The sequence below is a fragment of the Hippocampus bargibanti genome, linkage group LG15 (genome assembly GCF_051943395.1).
Source record: "Hippocampus bargibanti isolate YZ-2025 linkage group LG15, ASM5194339v1, whole genome shotgun sequence".
Lineage (NCBI taxonomy): Eukaryota > Metazoa > Chordata > Actinopteri > Syngnathiformes > Syngnathidae > Hippocampus > Hippocampus bargibanti.
This window is the reverse complement of record NC_142748.1, coordinates 4,081,361-4,097,952: the sequence shown is the minus strand read 5'-3', so window position 1 is coordinate 4,097,952 and position 16,592 is coordinate 4,081,361. Positions and strand designations below refer to the sequence as shown.

The 16,592-nt window shown below is 39.8% G+C and overlaps 1 protein-coding gene and 3 long non-coding RNA genes across 19 annotated transcripts; 2 read left to right on the top strand and 2 right to left on the bottom strand.

Annotated features, from left to right (window-relative positions):
• Positions 1–1,650: 1,650 nt before the first annotated feature.
• On the bottom strand, positions 1,651–6,552 carry foxl3 (forkhead box L3). Its single transcript, XM_089015186.1, has 3 exons — positions 5,493–6,552; positions 4,020–4,188; positions 1,651–3,948 (listed from the first exon to the last, which is right to left on the bottom strand). The coding sequence occupies exons 1-3, from the start codon at positions 5,597–5,599 to the stop codon at positions 3,505–3,507; spliced, it is 720 nt and encodes a 239-aa protein (XP_088871312.1). The 5' UTR covers positions 5,600–6,552; the 3' UTR covers positions 1,651–3,504.
• Positions 6,553–8,168: 1,616 nt separating this feature from the next.
• On the bottom strand, positions 8,169–14,099 carry LOC148887140 (uncharacterized). 4 transcript variants are annotated; one of them, XR_016117456.1, is made up of 7 exons: positions 13,984–14,097; positions 13,466–13,552; positions 12,091–12,235; positions 11,503–11,622; positions 11,272–11,381; positions 11,093–11,163; positions 8,169–8,700 (listed from the first exon to the last, which is right to left on the bottom strand). It is a non-coding gene; the product is annotated as an uncharacterized LOC148887140 (long non-coding RNA). The 4 variants fall into 4 exon arrangements; XR_016117458.1 differs by lacking the exon at positions 8,169–8,700 and adding an exon at positions 10,493–10,812 and having other exon boundaries at positions 13,984–14,099; XR_016117457.1 differs by lacking the exon at positions 8,169–8,700 and having other exon boundaries at positions 10,493–11,163; positions 11,268–11,381; positions 13,984–14,099.
• LOC148887141 (uncharacterized) lies at positions 8,708–12,257 on the top strand. Of its 10 annotated transcripts, XR_016117454.1 has the most exons (12): positions 8,715–9,878; positions 9,969–9,987; positions 10,068–10,188; positions 10,268–10,279; positions 10,370–10,389; positions 10,985–11,009; positions 11,088–11,205; positions 11,293–11,366; positions 11,528–11,681; positions 11,784–11,854; positions 11,933–12,000; positions 12,120–12,257. It is a non-coding gene; the product is annotated as an uncharacterized LOC148887141 (long non-coding RNA). The 10 variants fall into 10 exon arrangements; XR_016117453.1 differs by lacking the exon at positions 10,370–10,389 and adding an exon at positions 10,436–10,447 and having other exon boundaries at positions 8,714–9,878; positions 10,068–10,279; XR_016117452.1 differs by having other exon boundaries at positions 8,714–9,878; positions 10,068–10,279.
• Positions 13,455–16,563, top strand: LOC148887139 (uncharacterized). Of its 4 annotated transcripts, none has more exons than XR_016117460.1 (3): positions 13,455–13,582; positions 15,630–15,819; positions 16,088–16,368. It is a non-coding gene; the product is annotated as an uncharacterized LOC148887139 (long non-coding RNA). The 4 variants fall into 4 exon arrangements; XR_016117462.1 differs by lacking the exon at positions 13,455–13,582 and adding an exon at positions 16,377–16,563 and having other exon boundaries at positions 15,283–15,819; positions 16,088–16,242; XR_016117459.1 differs by lacking the exon at positions 13,455–13,582 and adding an exon at positions 15,283–15,480.
• Positions 16,564–16,592: the final 29 nt, after the last annotated feature.

Below are 16,592 nucleotides of genomic sequence, written 5' to 3'. Positions count from 1 at the left end.
TATGATTTTTCATCCATTTTGTGAATTAATAATAGCAAATGTAAATCTTTTAAAATGAAGAACTTCCTGTCAAAGCCGGCGAAACGCCGTGACGACACGGCGGCCATATTGGAGAGGTCAACGATCACTCAAACCATGCACAGTGAAGTGATGAAGTCAAATGGTGCATATTTCTGAGCCGATTTTCCATTGTCATCAAATGGTGAGTTGTTTTACTTTATTTGAATGTTTCTGGTGACTATTATCCTTGCTGTCACTGCCTTTTTAGCGAGCATCTTTGTCTTTATCAATTTCACAGAGTTGCTTGTTCTGTAGCCACAAAGGGGACACAACCCAGTGTCTTATTGTGCCGTTCCCAAGCCCGGATACATACAGAAGGTTGTGTCAGGAAGGGCATCCGACGTAAAAGCTGGCCAAAACAAGCATGCGAAAGGTCAACTTTTCTGCTGAGCTCAACACACTGGAGACTTCTATCACAGCTTTCTAGCGACATCTGCGGTGCTGTAAGGTACTGCACACAAACATCCACCCAACCGAGGCCACAGTTGCATTGGTCCATTGTTTTTATATTGCATTTTATTTCCACCGGAACCCTTTTAGAATATCATTAACCACCTCTGGAATGCTTGAGAATTGTAAATATGCCATTTTGCACATTCAACAATTTAATATTATGCCCAGAGAGAGAGAAGAATTACATAATTACATACATATTTAGTGTTCAGATAAACATGCGGTTTGTTTTCATTGTCAGACTGAAAGAAAAAAAAAATGGAAACACGTCACCCAGCGGCCATCGATTGACATGCTGATTTTGTTTTCCTATTGCTTCTACACATATCGGGAGTGATGTCAAAGAGGACTGTCACCCGAACGTTTGCGAAAGGTCACGCTTGCGTCTATTTGTTAGTTTGCTAGTTTCGGGGGTATTTCAACAAAACTCAGAGAACCGCCAACGTGTTACAAAGCACTTTGCGGCCTACTAGCGTGCAATTAAACAAATTGGGTTAACATCTAGTGCTTCATTTGTGGCAGTAATAATAATAACAATAATAATACATTTCATTTTTAAGCACCTTTCAAAACTCTCAAGGTCACTTAACAATCAGTATTAGACATTTTTTTCTGCGGGTGAGCAGTGGAAGCCACACATGCCAGGATTCACTCAACCCGGAAGAAACTCTAATAGATAGTAAGCTAGCTAGATAGCTAATACACAGATTTGATAATAATTGATAGATAGCTAGCCAGACATCTAGCTAGATAGCCAGACAGCTAATAGATAGCTAGCGAGATAGCCAGATAGCTAATAGATAGCAAATAGCCCCGTTTTGCATTCTGCCCAACTTCCTACTTGCTATCTATTCGCTATCTAACTAGCTAGCTATCTATAAGTTATCTATTATCTAGCTAGCTAACTTTTTTTTCTATTTGAGTTATTCCGTTTTGAGTGAACCCTTGCGCATGTGGCTGCCGCTGCTCACCCACAGAAAAACTGATCCTGTGACTGTAAAGTGACCCTGAGAGTTTTGAAAGGTGCTTGGAAATGAATTATTATTATTATTATTATTATTATTATTATTATATTATATCATATGGCAATCTTATCCTTCAAGAGAAAACAAAGCGTCTGCAAGCTTCAACGGAATATCAAAGCAATACTTTTGTTATTCCATATTTGTCTTTAGTTAGCCTGCAGCAGATAATGAATGAAACATCCTCACCGAAACTTGTCGAAATAATTGTCCCATATTTATACTATCCGCAGTCTCATGAATATCACTTGAAACTAAATGACCCGTTTGTGTTTATGAATTTATAAACTTCTCACATCAACGGTTTCCTCAATGTAATCCGACCTGCAAACACTTCTTCCCCTTTGCCCCAAAGCTGCTCATTTGACACGTTTTAATGAAGTTATCCACGTCGACTTCAAAATGGCGGATTACAAATCTCCGGCTTGAGCGACTACGGGTTTTCAAGAGATTTGTTGTTATTTAATAGCCCAAAAACAAAAACATACTGGGACTATTCTTGACATCAATCCAGGTAGCCAGAAGCCTCGAAGCACTTTATGCTAAGTTAATTTACCCAAATATATCCACGGCGTTGCTCGCTATTCAACATCAACAACTTTCTTAATGGAAACTTGCTGATCCATAAAAAGTGGCGCTGCTGCAGACTTTTGCTGGGGGGCACTTCACACCCCAAAAATAAAGACATAAATAAAATTGCGCGGCTCGATGAGGGGCATTTACAAAAGAGGCATAAAGTGTTTAATTACAATTGCATTGGCGGTTTGTAGGTGTATGTGTATAAAGGAAGTGAAAACTCAGCCGCTATCCAAATCCCCCCCCCCCTCTTACTATTTAAATAGGGTCACATCTGGGCCTCACCTTGCAAGTGTTATGCGATATTAAATGCCACTCATGTTATGTGTGTTCCCCGATGTAGTCAACGCGTTACATAAAGGTTAAATTGAAAAATGTCCCTTCAGCGGCACACTGGTATGATTGATCTCCCCTCCACACAGGAAATATGTGTTTGCCAGACCTGTTTAGTTTAGGGTTTTTTTCCCATTAGCATTATCATGTGTTATAATAAGGAGCAAGTGGATTAGAATTTAAGTGTCAGTCAATCAGAATTCGCAAAAGGTCAGCGAAAAAAAAAGAAAGAATTTAGGCAGCGGGATGGTGTGCTGCGCCGTTGTGGGGGTAACGGGCCGCAGTCACGGTTCAAAGAAATGTTTCCAAATTTGATATTTTCAATATAAGTGCACCCCCCCCCCCAAAAAAATAAAAAAACAAACAAAAAACTGTTATTTTAGCTTATTTATATGCATACAGGACAATATTGTCTATCCTAGTTGTGCATAATGTATATTTAAATCCGATTTTTTTTTTCTGTGTTGGAAACCAACATAAAATGTACCTTTCTACATTGTTTCTCATTTAACTCATTCACAACCATTCATAAATTGAAATTATAACGTAGAGCGCTATTCCCGAATTTGTTCGGGGTTTGTTTTATCATGCTTTGGTGCTGATAAAGTGCATGGCCATGTTTTTCTTTTCCACAAGGGGGCAGCATTTCCCTTTTTTTTCTATGTTAGCACTTTGTTCCAGCTTCAGGTGTCGCTGTATAAACCAATATGTATGTGTAGCATTGTATTTTGGACAACTGCCCTCATTTCAAGCTTATACAACTCCAGACCCATTTAATTTAGGAATTAACATTTTTTTTTCAGATGAAACAAGGGAGTCCATGATTTTTAATGCTGTACTGAATGTTTATGTAGTCCTAAAACTCAATATTCTGTGGGTCCTGGAATTCAAGTGACAATGACAAAAACCCTGGCACTGGAGTGGACACATTTTTGTACGTATGGCAGTGAATGAGTTAATTACAGTTTAAAGTCAATACAATGACTATCGTCTTTGGAAGAAAAACAAATAATCGTCACAGTTTGATCCAGAAACCCCCCCAAACCCCCTACACGCACTCTCACATGGTCCAGAAGTGCAGGTTCAAGTGTTGAGGCTCCACAACATGTACGGGTGGTCCTACTGAGCCTATGTGCGAGGGTCTGACCCCGGGTACGGGCGGGTCCGGGGTCGACAGGATGTAGTCAATGCTGAACTTGATCTCCGACTCCGGTTTCGGGGCGAGGGGGTTCGGCGCGGGGTGCGAACGAGGCCTGCCGCGGTTCAAAGGGCAAAGGTCGGAGTCCGCCTCGGGAAGGCGGACCGTAGCCGCTCGCTGTTTTCCGGGGCTTTCGGCGGGCCGGGGAGGAGCCTCTCTGGCGTCGCGGAGGCCGATTTTCACGTTGCGTCTGCGCCTGCGTCGTCGGAAATTTCCGTTTTCAAAGAGGTCAAGCATGGATTCGCATCCTCTGGCAAAAGTCCAAAAGTTGCCTTTTCCCTTTTCGTTTCCTTCCGTCCTGGGAACCTGCGACGTGACATTGAGATCCTTTAAATCTCCCAAAAACATTTCATCATGAATCAAATCTTACTTGGCACCTTGATGAAGCAGCTGTTGAGCGACAGGTTATGCCTGATGGAGTTCTGCCAGGCTCTCTGGTTGGAACGGTAGTAAGGGAATCTTCTCATGATGAACTCGTAAATGCCCGATAGGGTTACCCTCTGCTCGGGACTTTGCTGGATCGCCATGGCGATAAGCGCGATGTAGCTGATGGTGAATACACACGCGCATACGCATGGTCAGTTCTTGAGAGAATTAAAAATTAGACAATTTTTATTCTGCACATTTTGATATCGTATATATGTATATGTGTGTCTGTAGTGTATATAAAATGAAGCCAAATAAAGTAAATAAATATATACATTTAAATAACATATCCGATAAAATATTTTCAATAAAATATATATAAAAAAATGTAATCTATATTTTATTTAAATGTATAGATTTATGTGTTTTTGCTTTATTTTATATATACAAAAATATACACAGATATATGAATATGTGCAGAATTAAAATGTGGTATTATTGTTTTGCTATTATATATATATATATATGTATATGTATATATATGTATATGTATATATATGTATATGTATATATATGTATATGTATAGTATATGTATATACAGTAAAGTCTCGTTATATCGATATTCAAGGGAGTCCGAAAAAATATCGATATAACCGGGACTATCGATATATCCGACCCTGTTTGCATGTAATTTTCTCCGTGCGTGCATAGAAATGGTATCGATATAACCGGGACTATCGATATATCCGATATCGATATAACGAGACTTTACTGTATATGTATATGTATGTTCATGTGTGTATGTTTGTATATGTATGTATATGTGCATATATGTTTGTATATGTATATAAATGTATGTGGAAAATAAGCAAAAATAAAAATAAGCAAAGAATACTAAGTACTGCTAATTGAAAATTACCACATTTTAATCATATTGATATATATGGATGTGTGTATATATCAATAAACATACACACACATACAAATATATATATATATATATATATATATATATATATATATATATATATATATATATATATATATGTATATATAAATAAATACGTATATATATGTATATATATATGTATATATAAATAAATACGTATATATATATATATATATATATACTTATGTGTATTTTTTCTTTTTTTCTTCACACTTTTTAATGCTTATTTTCTACATTTATTGATACACAGAAATCCAGAGAAGTATAAACGTAAAAGGAAAAAAAATAATAGTTTAAATGTCATTTACTCGCAATTATAACAAAGCTGGCAATTCATTAATTTGATACTTAATATGTTTATATGTTTTACAATGTGCATTCATATGACTTATACATATTAAGTGTGATGTATTTTCCTGCATAGTTATAATTTAGTAATAACGGCTTTACAATGTCACAGAGCTAACTTTTTTTTCTCATAATAAAATAAAAAAAAAGAGAAGAAACATGCATCAAAGTTTGACTTTTTCCTACCTGTAGGCGGGACGACACATTCTCTTCTCCTGATCCGTGCTACAAGATGCGTACGCGTCTCCATCATAGTTGAAACAGTTGAACGGATAGTGAGAAGTGTCAAACATGTCTGCACTTAGATTTATTGTGTATTTTAATTTTTTTTATTTTTATCATCCCCCCACTCCTCCTAAAAAAATGTGTCTCCAGCAGCAACTCCTCGTTCTCCTACTGCTCTGCTCAACCAGCCGACGTCCACTGGGAGCTCTCCTTGATGGCGGCCTCCTCTTCCTCCAGAGCCCCCCCTCCTACATCCTCGACACCCCCCCCCCCCCCCCAGCTCCCCGCCATTTTACCCCAGACTCCGTCCGTTCCTGTTAAGTGATTTGAACTTTGCATGATTCTCAATTGGGTTTGGTGCAAGACGATAATGTTGATTCTATTGATATATTGATGCGTTTTATATCTTTAATAATACCATTTAAAATGGTGGACTTTGAATTAATACTACCTGAAAAAATGTTTGGGTTTTTTTTGTTCGGGCATGGGTGATCAAATGGAAGTTGAATACGTTTGGGGTAGGAAGAACCTGACCGAGCCCTGACCTCAACCTCAAAGCAGAATTTAGATGAGAAGAACTCCAGCGCTTTGCCTCGTTCATCATCATTTCTTAGTTTTTCTCTCCCGGAGTACATTTGTGGTGGTACTATGCCAGACGATCTCACAGTAGCAACCTGCTTATCTGAGGGGAGGCCAGGGGGGTGGGGGGGGGAGAAAAACACTCCCGTCAGCCACATCCAAGAAGGTTCTGGGTGGTCCGTCGCTTTTGCTTGCTGATTTGATGTTTTATTTTGCTTCTTTTTATAGTCTAATCTCTGCTGCTGTAGTTAAAACTGCTTGGACCAAATCAACAAACAAACCCTTTTGCTTCGTCATTTTCCTTTTTCTTCCTCTTTTTTTACTCTTTTTAGTGTCATGTGTGTGTGTGTTTGCACGTCCACTTTGGCCGATATTTAGTCAACAACGGGAAGTTTTGGAGATGCTATCTGTAATGTTCTGTAATGACCATAAATTGTTTCCGTGTCTATGAAATAGAGGAGGTGGTGGGGGGGGGGGGTTAAGGGACTCTTGAACAGACCAATTGGAAGGGTCCCAAGAGGCGTTCGAGGGGGGGGGGGGGGACACCCCGAGGTCTGCGAGGGCCCTCTGTGTGTGGCCCTGTTGGTGCAAGAGAGAACTTCATGCTCTCTGGACAAAACATTTGGGACACCATTAAAATGTAACAACGTCCTTTGAATTGTTTACCTCTAATTCATAACTTTTTTCTTTTTTTGTTCATTTTTATCAAGCTTTATTTCTTGTGCAGAGTAGACAAACGCAAAGTAAAGAAAGAAGTTACAATAGAGTAGTAATAGTGTGTATGCGTGTGTTTGTCTGAGGACAAAGAGACATCTGTGAGTTAAATGTTAACTAATTCACTGCCTTGCGTATAAAAATGTGTCCACTCCAGTGCCAGGGTTTTTGTCATTGTCACTAGAATTCCAGGACCCACAGAATATTGAGTTGTAGGACAACATAAATATTAAATGCAGCGTGAGAAACCTTAGACTCTCTTCTTTTGTTAGAAATAGAGTTAATTCGTAAATTTAATGGGAGTTTTATGAGCTTAAAATGAGAGACTGTGCAAAATATAATGCAGTACATGTATACGTGTATGGAAACGTGTGTGTATGCGTGTGTGTGTGTGTGTGTGTGTGTGCATGTATGTGTATATGTATGTGTAATACACACATACATATACACACATACATATTGGTTTATATCGCGCTTTAACAACAGCTACAGTTGGAACAAATGGTCGTTTTTTTGTGCTAAAAACGCCTTAGTATCTATGGTTGTTTTTTTTTTTACTTAAAAACACCTAAATATACATGGTCATTTTTTCGTGCTAAAAACGCCTTGCTAAACGTGGTCGTTTTTTTGTGCTAAAAACGCCGTACTATATATGGTGGTTTTTTTACGCTCAAAAACGCCTTACTATACATGATAATTTTTTTCGTGCCAAAAACGCCTTGCTAAACATGGTCGTTTTTTTGTGCTAAAAATGCCTTACTATACATGGTCGTTTTTTTTTACTCAAAAACATCTAAATATACATGGTCATTTTTTCGTGCTAAAAACGCCTTGCTAAACATGGTCGTTTTTTGTGCTAAAAACGCCGTACTATACATGGTCGTTTTTTTACACTCAAAAACGCCTTACTATACATGATCATTTTTTTCGTGCTAAAAACGCCTTGCTAAACATGGTCGTTTTTTTGTGCTAAAAACGCCTTACTATACATGGTCGTTTTTTTTAACTAAAAAATGCTTTAGTATACATGGTCGTTTTTTTACACTCAAAAAACGCCTTAATATACATGATCTTTTTTTGTTGTTGTGAAAAACGCCTTGCTAAACATGTTATTTTTGGCTAAAAACTCCTTACTATATATACATGGTCGTTCTTTTCGTCCTAAAAACGCCTTACGATATATACATGGTCGTTTTTTTACACTCAAAAACGCCTTCCTAAACATGGTCATTTTTTCATGCTAAAAACGCCTTAGTACACATGGTCGTTCTTTTTTGTCTGACTACACATCGTTGTTTGTTTGGTATCAAATATGACCAAAGTGCGGCAAATGTCACAGTAACTTGTCGTCTAGTTGTAAACTCATTGGAGTTTGGTGCAGGGAGTGTGCGATTGAATCCACACCCACTGACATGTTGCAATACAACTTTAAACGCTGTGTTTATTTTTCTTGAAACAACATGAATAAAAGTTTGAGATGAATAAAGCATATATATATATATAAAAAACATATATCACACACACATATATATGCACACATCCGAAGTTACTACTTATAATAAAAGGCACTTCAGTCCAATGTGGCATTCTCTGATGTGGATGTGGTGATTGCAGTCGAACGAGAAATGCCGATCATCTCACCAACCTAATCTCTATTTTCACCTTGGTGGACATGTGTGGGTATTAACCTATGATTACATATAAGTTTTTGCGAAATTTTCACAGCAGGGTGTCCTAATGGTAAAGGATGGTGCTTCGAAGGAAGGTGACCCAGGTTCGAATCCCATTGTCTGCTCCATTTAAACCGTATCACCTGACGCCGTCAATCCCAGCTCTGGCCCACAGGTCCAACTACTGGTTTTGTTCAATCAGTGACCTTCAGAATAAGATATAAGCAAAGAAACCAGAATTTCAATTGGGGACCCGAAGAAAGACAAATGTCATCTCAGATTGGTCTGCGTATGACTACCGATGACATTTAGCTGAAGAGTTCAACCGCAACGGTTGAGTGGTTTAAAAGTTTGGCAGTGGTTGAGGCGACTCGGGTTTGTTCCCCGCTCTCACCCACATGTGAGTATTATAGGTGAGGACAAAAGAAGACTTGAACAGGTGTTACCTGAATGGCAAGTTTTGCCTTAAACCACTGGACCAACTTGGACATGAACGTTCCCCTATTGAGGTTATATTTATTGTAATATACCATGTTAGTACTCGTGACTACCGATAAAACTCCACAAAAAAACTCAGCTGTCATGGTTGAGTGTTCTAAAAGTTTGGTTGCGGCCTGGCCATGTGCAGTTCGATTCCCACTGCCACCTGCATATCGGTGCATAAATTCAGCGGACCAGCTGGGACTCGAACAGTAGTCGCCTGGGCAGCAAGTTTAGTCTTAAACCATTTGACAAACTCGCATTTTAAAACCTCTGGTTTTCGCTCTGTATTTATTGGTAAAAAAAAAAAAAACATGTTAGCACTCATGACTACCAATCAAAATTTGCAAAAAAAACATGTCTGCAATGTTCGAGTGGTAAAAAAACTTTGGCTGCGGTCCGGACGACTGAAGTTCGATCCCCACTCTCACCTGCACATGTGTGCATAATTTCAGGTGAGCAGAAAAGGGGACTCGAACACGAAGCATTCGACCGGTAAGTATATTCTTAGACCACTCGACTAACTCGGATTTACACATTTGGGATTTGGATGTTATATTTGTCCGCATATCCAATACCCATTAAAATAGGCGACACCCTGTGGATCACTGAAGTGTGACATTGTAGGCGGAAGTTGTAAACGCAGTTAGCTTAACGGTTAAAGGCATGCGTTGTGGTTCGTTGGGACCGCATTCGAATTTAACCACAAACGTTCATGTTTAACCCGCTTTTATTGTCAGACTCTTTCTTATGGTCTTTTTTTCCTTTTTTTTAAATAAATCACGTGACGATTGACGTGATTAACGAAAACGTATTTAAGCTGCGATAAATTGAACATTAGTTCTTTCCCTCAATGATGACGACCGACTGCACGTCCACAGCACCACCGCAAGACGACGACAAGGTTTGACAAAGTGCACGTTTTAACTTTCTTTTTTTTTTTTGCTTGCGATTGCTTATTTTGGCAACGTTTAACATTTTTAATCTTTTTCAGGCTCTTCAACTCTATCACGGTAAGTCCTTTGCAATATAAAACGACACAATGTTTGATTGAACTAACACTCGTTTTGTGATTTTTCTTTTTCTTTTCCAGCGTGCAGAGAAGCTAAAGTGCACGCGTTTTACAAACGGAACGTTTAAGGTTTCTTTTTGGACTTTTTATCGCTCAATTTAAACATTTTTTTTGTGTTTTCAGGCTTTCCAACTCTTCCACGGTAAGCCGCCTGCAAGTTTAATAAGCATAATGTTCGATTGAACTAACTCTTGTTTTTCAATTTTCTTTTTGTTTTCCAGCGTGCACAAAAGGTAAGTTACTCGCGTGAGCCAATCGCAGCGTTTTCGGTTCTTTTTAGTCCATTTAACTTTTTCTAACGTAACATTCTCCCGCGTTTTCAGGCTGTTAAACGCCACAAAACGTAAATCGCCTGCAATTTTAATGGCAATATGTTTCTTTTTTTTCAGCGTACTGAGACGGTAAGTTGCCGGCGTTTTATTTCCACATTTTAGACGAGATTATGCTCTTAATAATAATACATTTTATTTCAAGCGCCTTTCAAAACACCCAAGGACACTTTACAATAAAAAGAATAAAACAAAGCACATAACAATAAAACCATAAGTAAAATGATGCATAATAAAATAGCAGATAGAACTAGACATTGAAAGCAATTTTAAACAAGTGGGTTTTGAGGTGAGCCTTGAAAATAGGGAGGGAGTCAATATTACGGATGTTGGGTGGAAGTGAATTCCAGAGTTTGGGAGCAGAGCGGCTGAAAGCTCTGCATCCCATCGTGGTGAGACAGACAGAGGGCACATAGAGGTGAAGGGAGGATGAGGATCTGAGGGACCGAGAGGGAACAGAGATTTGAAGCAGGTCAGAAAGATAGGGAGGGGCAAGGTTATGGATGGCTTTGAATGTAAACAGAAGTGTTTTGAATTTGATACGATGTTTAACAGGTAGCCAGTGGAGTTGCTCTTACTTAGTTGTAATTGTGTCATTTCTGTCCACAGGCTGGCAACTCTAAAAAGGCTATTGGTGACTATTTTATTTTTGGGGGGCACTGTTTAAATGTGCTTACCAAAATTCACGTTGTTAACTATTTTTCTTTTTCAGCCCACCTGGTATGCTGCGGTCCACTGCCGATGTGTCCAGCTCGCCCTGCTCTGTCACCGGTGAAACAAAAGCAATCCTACGCATACATCATGTTTTCATTTCAGAACATGAGGAGGAGGTACAGGAGGCTTCGAGCAATGACATTCTCCTGGACAAAACTGTATTAGTATTCACGCTTACTAACATCCTTTTTGTGGGTGTGCAGGTGAAGCGGCATCTCTGCTTCATCTAGAGCTGCCTGAGGAACAAGACGATGGCAACTTGGGCGCCCACCCCATTGTGGGTTTGATCACACTGAAAAGCAAAATGGCTTAAGTCAACATTTTGGAACACATTTCTCTTTTGCAGGTGCCCCGTCCAAAGAGGCACAGAGATAAATTTCTCAAGACAGTCTAAAAACATTCTGTGCACTTACTCATTTTGTTTTTCTTTCTGCTCAGGTGGTGACAAAAGATCTCTTGGCCATGCAAAACCAAAATCGGCAGCAACTGTGGGAGGGCTTGGAAGACGTCGACCTTTTTCGCCAGTCATTTTTCTGTTGGGAAAAGAGACTAAATAAGTGTATGTGTATGTCCCACGTCCGCTTCCTCACTGGTGGGTCTCATCTCGTCCAAAATTTGCTGCACCAGAAAAGTTCTTTTAGCCCGTGTCCCTTTTTCTATGTTTTTTTTTTTTTTCCTTGGTCCATTTGAACAGGCAGCGACTTGTTTGACGCCATCAGCTTGTCAGAGGCTCAGACAGGCGACGTGGCATCACCCTCCCTGCTGGTGAGTTTGATCACATTTCAGATGACATTTACTGCATGAGAATTGGACTTAAGACTCGCCAATGTCTTTTTGTCTCAGGTCTGCTGCCACGGGCTGACTTCCCCAAAAGCAGAAGGCTGAAATGTCATCCCACTTGTACATTTTAGGTGAGTTTTTTTTTTGTTAAACATTTTATTTTTTTTTTTCTTAATTTGTAAGTTTTTTTGGGTCTTTGTCTGCATAAGGAATGGACTTGCCTCTAACTCCTGGATGTCTTTCCTCTTAGATCAACACACCTGTCCCACGTTCGTCTCACCATCCGACCGACCACTCTGCCGCCAAGCAACAAGCAGACTGCCATCCAACATTGTAATTTTTTCCTCTTCTTTGTGATTGTTTACTCTGCAAAATAAAGCTTGATTACAACAAACAATTTAAGTATTCATTCTTAAAAACATTACAACTTTAAAAATTCTAAAACATTAAAACAATCAATTTTAAAAAAACATAAAAAAGATGTCCCACTCGCTTTGAAATGTTTTGTCAGTCCCGCTCGCTTCTTCCAAATTTTTTCTCAGTGCCACTTAAATCTTCAAGTCACAGGTGCACTTCAGTGACTCTCGACAGTTCTATTACTGTTGCCATGGGTTTAACATGACTTGTACATTGCAGCTTTTTCAAAAGTTTTCTAAGTCCCACCTAAGATTCATGGTTAGAGGTGCACTTCAGTCACTCCAGACAATGGTTATCCTGTTCTGGTGGCTTTCACATGACGTGTCCATTGAAGCATTAAAAAAAAAAAAAAATCTAAGTCCCACAATTTTCCGTAGTGCCACTCGCTTCAATTTTTTTTCGAAATCCCACTCGTTTCTTGGAAATTTTCCTAAGTTCCACTCGTTTTGTCAATTTTTTTCTAAGACCCACCTGAGTCTCAAGGGCATAGGTGCCCTTTGGTCACTCCAGACAGTCCTTTCACTGTCCCTGCGGCTTTCACGTTGCAGTATTTTTCTAAGACCCTCAAGTTGAGGGTGGATTTAGTCATAAAGGCAAAGACTGAAATTCAAGATGAACCATTTTTATTGAACAGAAAAGCTAACATGACAACATAAAAGCATTTTACCAGTCAATGTTCAAGTGACACAAACACTGAAGACAGGCCCGAGATGAGGGCTTGCGCTTGATCAGCTCATGTGTGATCTCACTGACATCTCATGACACACCATGGCGGACATGAGCACGTCCGACTTCTCTCACTTAACAAAAACAAACAAGTGTCCTGAGCTCCACAACAACGTGATCACACCACTCTTCTGGGAAAGTTTTTAAATGACAATGAAGTGGCCCAAGTTTGTCAGACATGTACGTGCGCAAAGATGGATAAGGGATAGATAGATTAGTGATGAGAGATTTATCAAGAGCTGGATGGATATAGAGATGCACATTTTTAACCTAACTTTGTCCACCTCAATGATTAAAAACATACCAGAGGTGCACGATAATGCCCGGATTGTCGTTGTTTTGCTATACACGTAGCACATGTTTAAGTCCAGTGAAAGACGAGCACACTCATCGCCACCTTGTGGTGCAACATGACATGAGCTCTTCAAGCACATCGCACCGCTCAGTACTCACCTGTGTCCAATGCAAGTTGGCGTCCCTTCCGCATAGCCCCCCCCCGAGTCTTGCAGCTGTGACCTTGGGCCCAGGAGCCTCTTCAATCTGGTCAAGTGGGGGGCAAAAACAAAAGTGGTAAGTTACACTCTTTTGTCCATCAGGAAAAAGTCGTTTCTTTTTCATTTGAATTGTTTTTCATGATGTTGGAGATTTGCTTTCACACATCGAAAGTAAAGCAACCTCCTTTGAATCAAAAACAAAGAAGCTTGGTCTTCTATCGGACGAAGAGCTTGTTTAGTATTTTTCGTTCGTGGAAAAAAGTCACGGATGCATTTGTTTGAATAGTTTGGAGACAAATGTGCACTCACGTGGCTCGTATCTTCCATGTGAAAAACATTCACAACAAACACTCTGGCGACTGGTGGGCGTGCTAAATAACTGTCGCAACGTATCGTAATAGCGTTCCTAAATTCCCCACATCAACACGTTCACGGACAAATGACAAACAGTCAGTTTAAAAAGTTAAAACTACTCACCGAGGACTCAGCTTGTTGACAGCGGAAATAGTTGTTCTTTAAAGCGGATGTGGTACCGTCCGCTCTTGTGCTGCTGCTTCTTCGTCTTGTTGTTGGTGGATTGGATTCAACTGTGCATATCGCCCTCTAGTGGCCAGGAGCCCACAAAGCAATTTGCAGGAAAATATGAATGGAATTTTCAGGGTTCCGCTGGAGCCGACACGGTGAAGAAAGCATGCTTACAGGTACTCTTTTTGTACTCTTGTCGTCTAGTCGTGAAACTTGACCAATATTCGACATTACAAGGTTGTTGTTTGTTTGTTTGTTTGTGTGTTTGTTTGTTTGTTTGTTTGTTTGTTTGTTTTTTTTTTGGGGGGGGGGCTAAAAACACCTCACTATATTTGTTTTGGAGGTGGGGGTGATGCCTGACTTTATACATCAGGCGTGCGCAAACTTTGTTGCTGGGGGGGGGGGGTACATTGATTTTTAAGATGTGACAGCCATGCTGGGTCAGCACAAGATAGCTGACATAAAAAAAGGGCATATGTTGACAGCATCCACAGAACCAAACTATTAAAATATTAGCCGGGGGAAAAACGAGCATGTACGGCGTTTTTAGGTGAAAAAACAACAACCATGTATAGTAAGGCGTTTTTAGTTCATAAAAAGACCATGTATAGTAAGGCGTTTTTAGTTCATAAAAAGACCATGTATAGTAAGGCATTTTTAGGCAAAAAAAGACCATGGATAGTAAGCCGTTTGTAGGCGAAAAAAAGACCATGTACAGTAAGGCGTTTTTAGTTCAAAAAAGACCATGTATAAAAAGGCATTTTTAGGCGAAAAAAGACCATATATAGTAAGCCGTTTTAGCCCCAAAAACACCTTGTAGAGTAAGGTGTTTAGCTCAAAAAAAGACTATGCATAGTAAGTAAGGCGTTTTAGCCCAAAAAAAACAACATCTATAGTAAGGTGGTTTTCGGCAAAAAAAATCATCATGTCAAATAAAAAAAAATCAATGTGCCATGCTCAGCCTGCCCACGCCTGATATGTAATCAGGTGTGTATTAAGTATATTAGTATATTATTGGTCAAGTTTCACGAATATACAACAACAGTACAAAAAGAGTATCCGTGGGAAAGCTTTCTTCACCGTGTTGTCTCCAGCGGAACCCTGAAAACTCCATTCAAATTTTCTTGCCAAATAGCTTTGTGGTTGCCTGGCCAGTAAAGGGCGATATGTGCATTGGCTTCAATCTACAAAAAAAACAAGACGAAGAAGAAGAAGCCGCACAATAGCGTACCCTCCCATATCCGCTTCAATGAGAACTATTTCCGCTGTCAACAAACCAAGTCCTCGGTGACTCGTTTTAACTTTATTTTTTAAATGTTTCATTTATCCGTGAATGTGTTTATGTGTGGAATTTAGGACTACGATTACGATACGTTGCGCCAGTCATTTGACGGGTTTGATTCGCCTGAACTCAAAGCCTGGAAGTGCATCACCACACCATCAGTGACAGTAAATGGCAGCACGTAGATCATATATTTTTGGGCATATAGTAGGATGTTTTGGGCCAAAAAACAACAACCATATCGTGTCAGGTTATTTGACAAGTCTGTTTTTGTCCTTACGTCAATGTTTTCGTCTGCTTACGTCTTTCCGCCCAGGCCGGAAGCGGATGTTTTCCCAATGCTGAGACGTGCTAGCATGGATGGTTAGCTTCTCCTCCGACAGACCCAGTCAACAAAACCCGAGCAAGGATGGCCGACGTCGACTAGCTCACCCAGCTCAAGTTTCTATCTTTGGTGTTCAAAGGGTGCGGCGACAGCCATCTTGAAAACAGCGACAAAGATTGAGGTTTGAGCACTACGCCGAATAATCGAGCTATCTCGCTAAAGCTAACGTCGCTCCGAGCTTGCTCGCTAAAGCTAACGTCGCATCTGCTAATGTTGACTTGTGCCATTTCGTCGTTTTGCATTTTCAAGTTCAAAGTTAGCTGTTTTTGTGCATTGGGGCTCTGCTACCTTGGGCGTGATAAGGTGGTTGCATGCTTGTAATTCATCCGAATGAGTCATTAGCCTCCCGTAAAAGGAACCGACATGTGAAGTTGTTGTTGTTTTGGCAGGACTCTCTCATCTCAAGTTGTTCGGGCTTATTCAGACCATGAGCTGGCGTGAGAGAAGAGGATGCACAAAACCGGGTTAGATTGATTCGCTGAAGGGGTAAAGAAGACCCATGCCCAAGTCGTCCGTCCACAATGAAGATAGTCATCTTTTTTAAGTGAAAACGTCATCTTTTTTTTTTTGCAAACGATTTTTTAAAGACAAAAGGAAATCATGAAAAGTCATATAATATATTATGAAACTCTGATCTGTTGTTCAACTGATTTATTTCATATTATTTTAATTACATAGGCCTGGATGAAACTGATGGAACCACCGTAGGAGGGACACCCACCCAGCAAAAGAAGAAAGTTGGCACGAGGTGACTCATCAAAGTTCGCTTCAGAGGTGTGGTAAGTTTTTTTTTTATCCTCAAAAAGACCATGTATAGTAAGGTGTTTTTTTTAGCCGAGAAAAAGAGCATCTACACCTCACTACATGTGTATGTAGTGAGGTGTTTTTATTGTC

Coding starts and splice junctions, on each gene's coding strand:
- foxl3 (XM_089015186.1), bottom strand. CDS start 5,599: ATGTTTGACACTTCTCACTATCCGTTCAACTGTTTCAACTATGATGGA. Junction 4,189..5,492: donor ATGTGTCGTCCCGCCTACAG/GTAGGAAAAAGT, acceptor ATTCACCATCAG/CTACATCGCGCTTATCGCCA. Junction 3,949..4,019: donor TCAACAGCTGCTTCATCAAG/GTGCCAAGTAAG, acceptor GTCACGTCGCAG/GTTCCCAGGACGGAAGGAAA.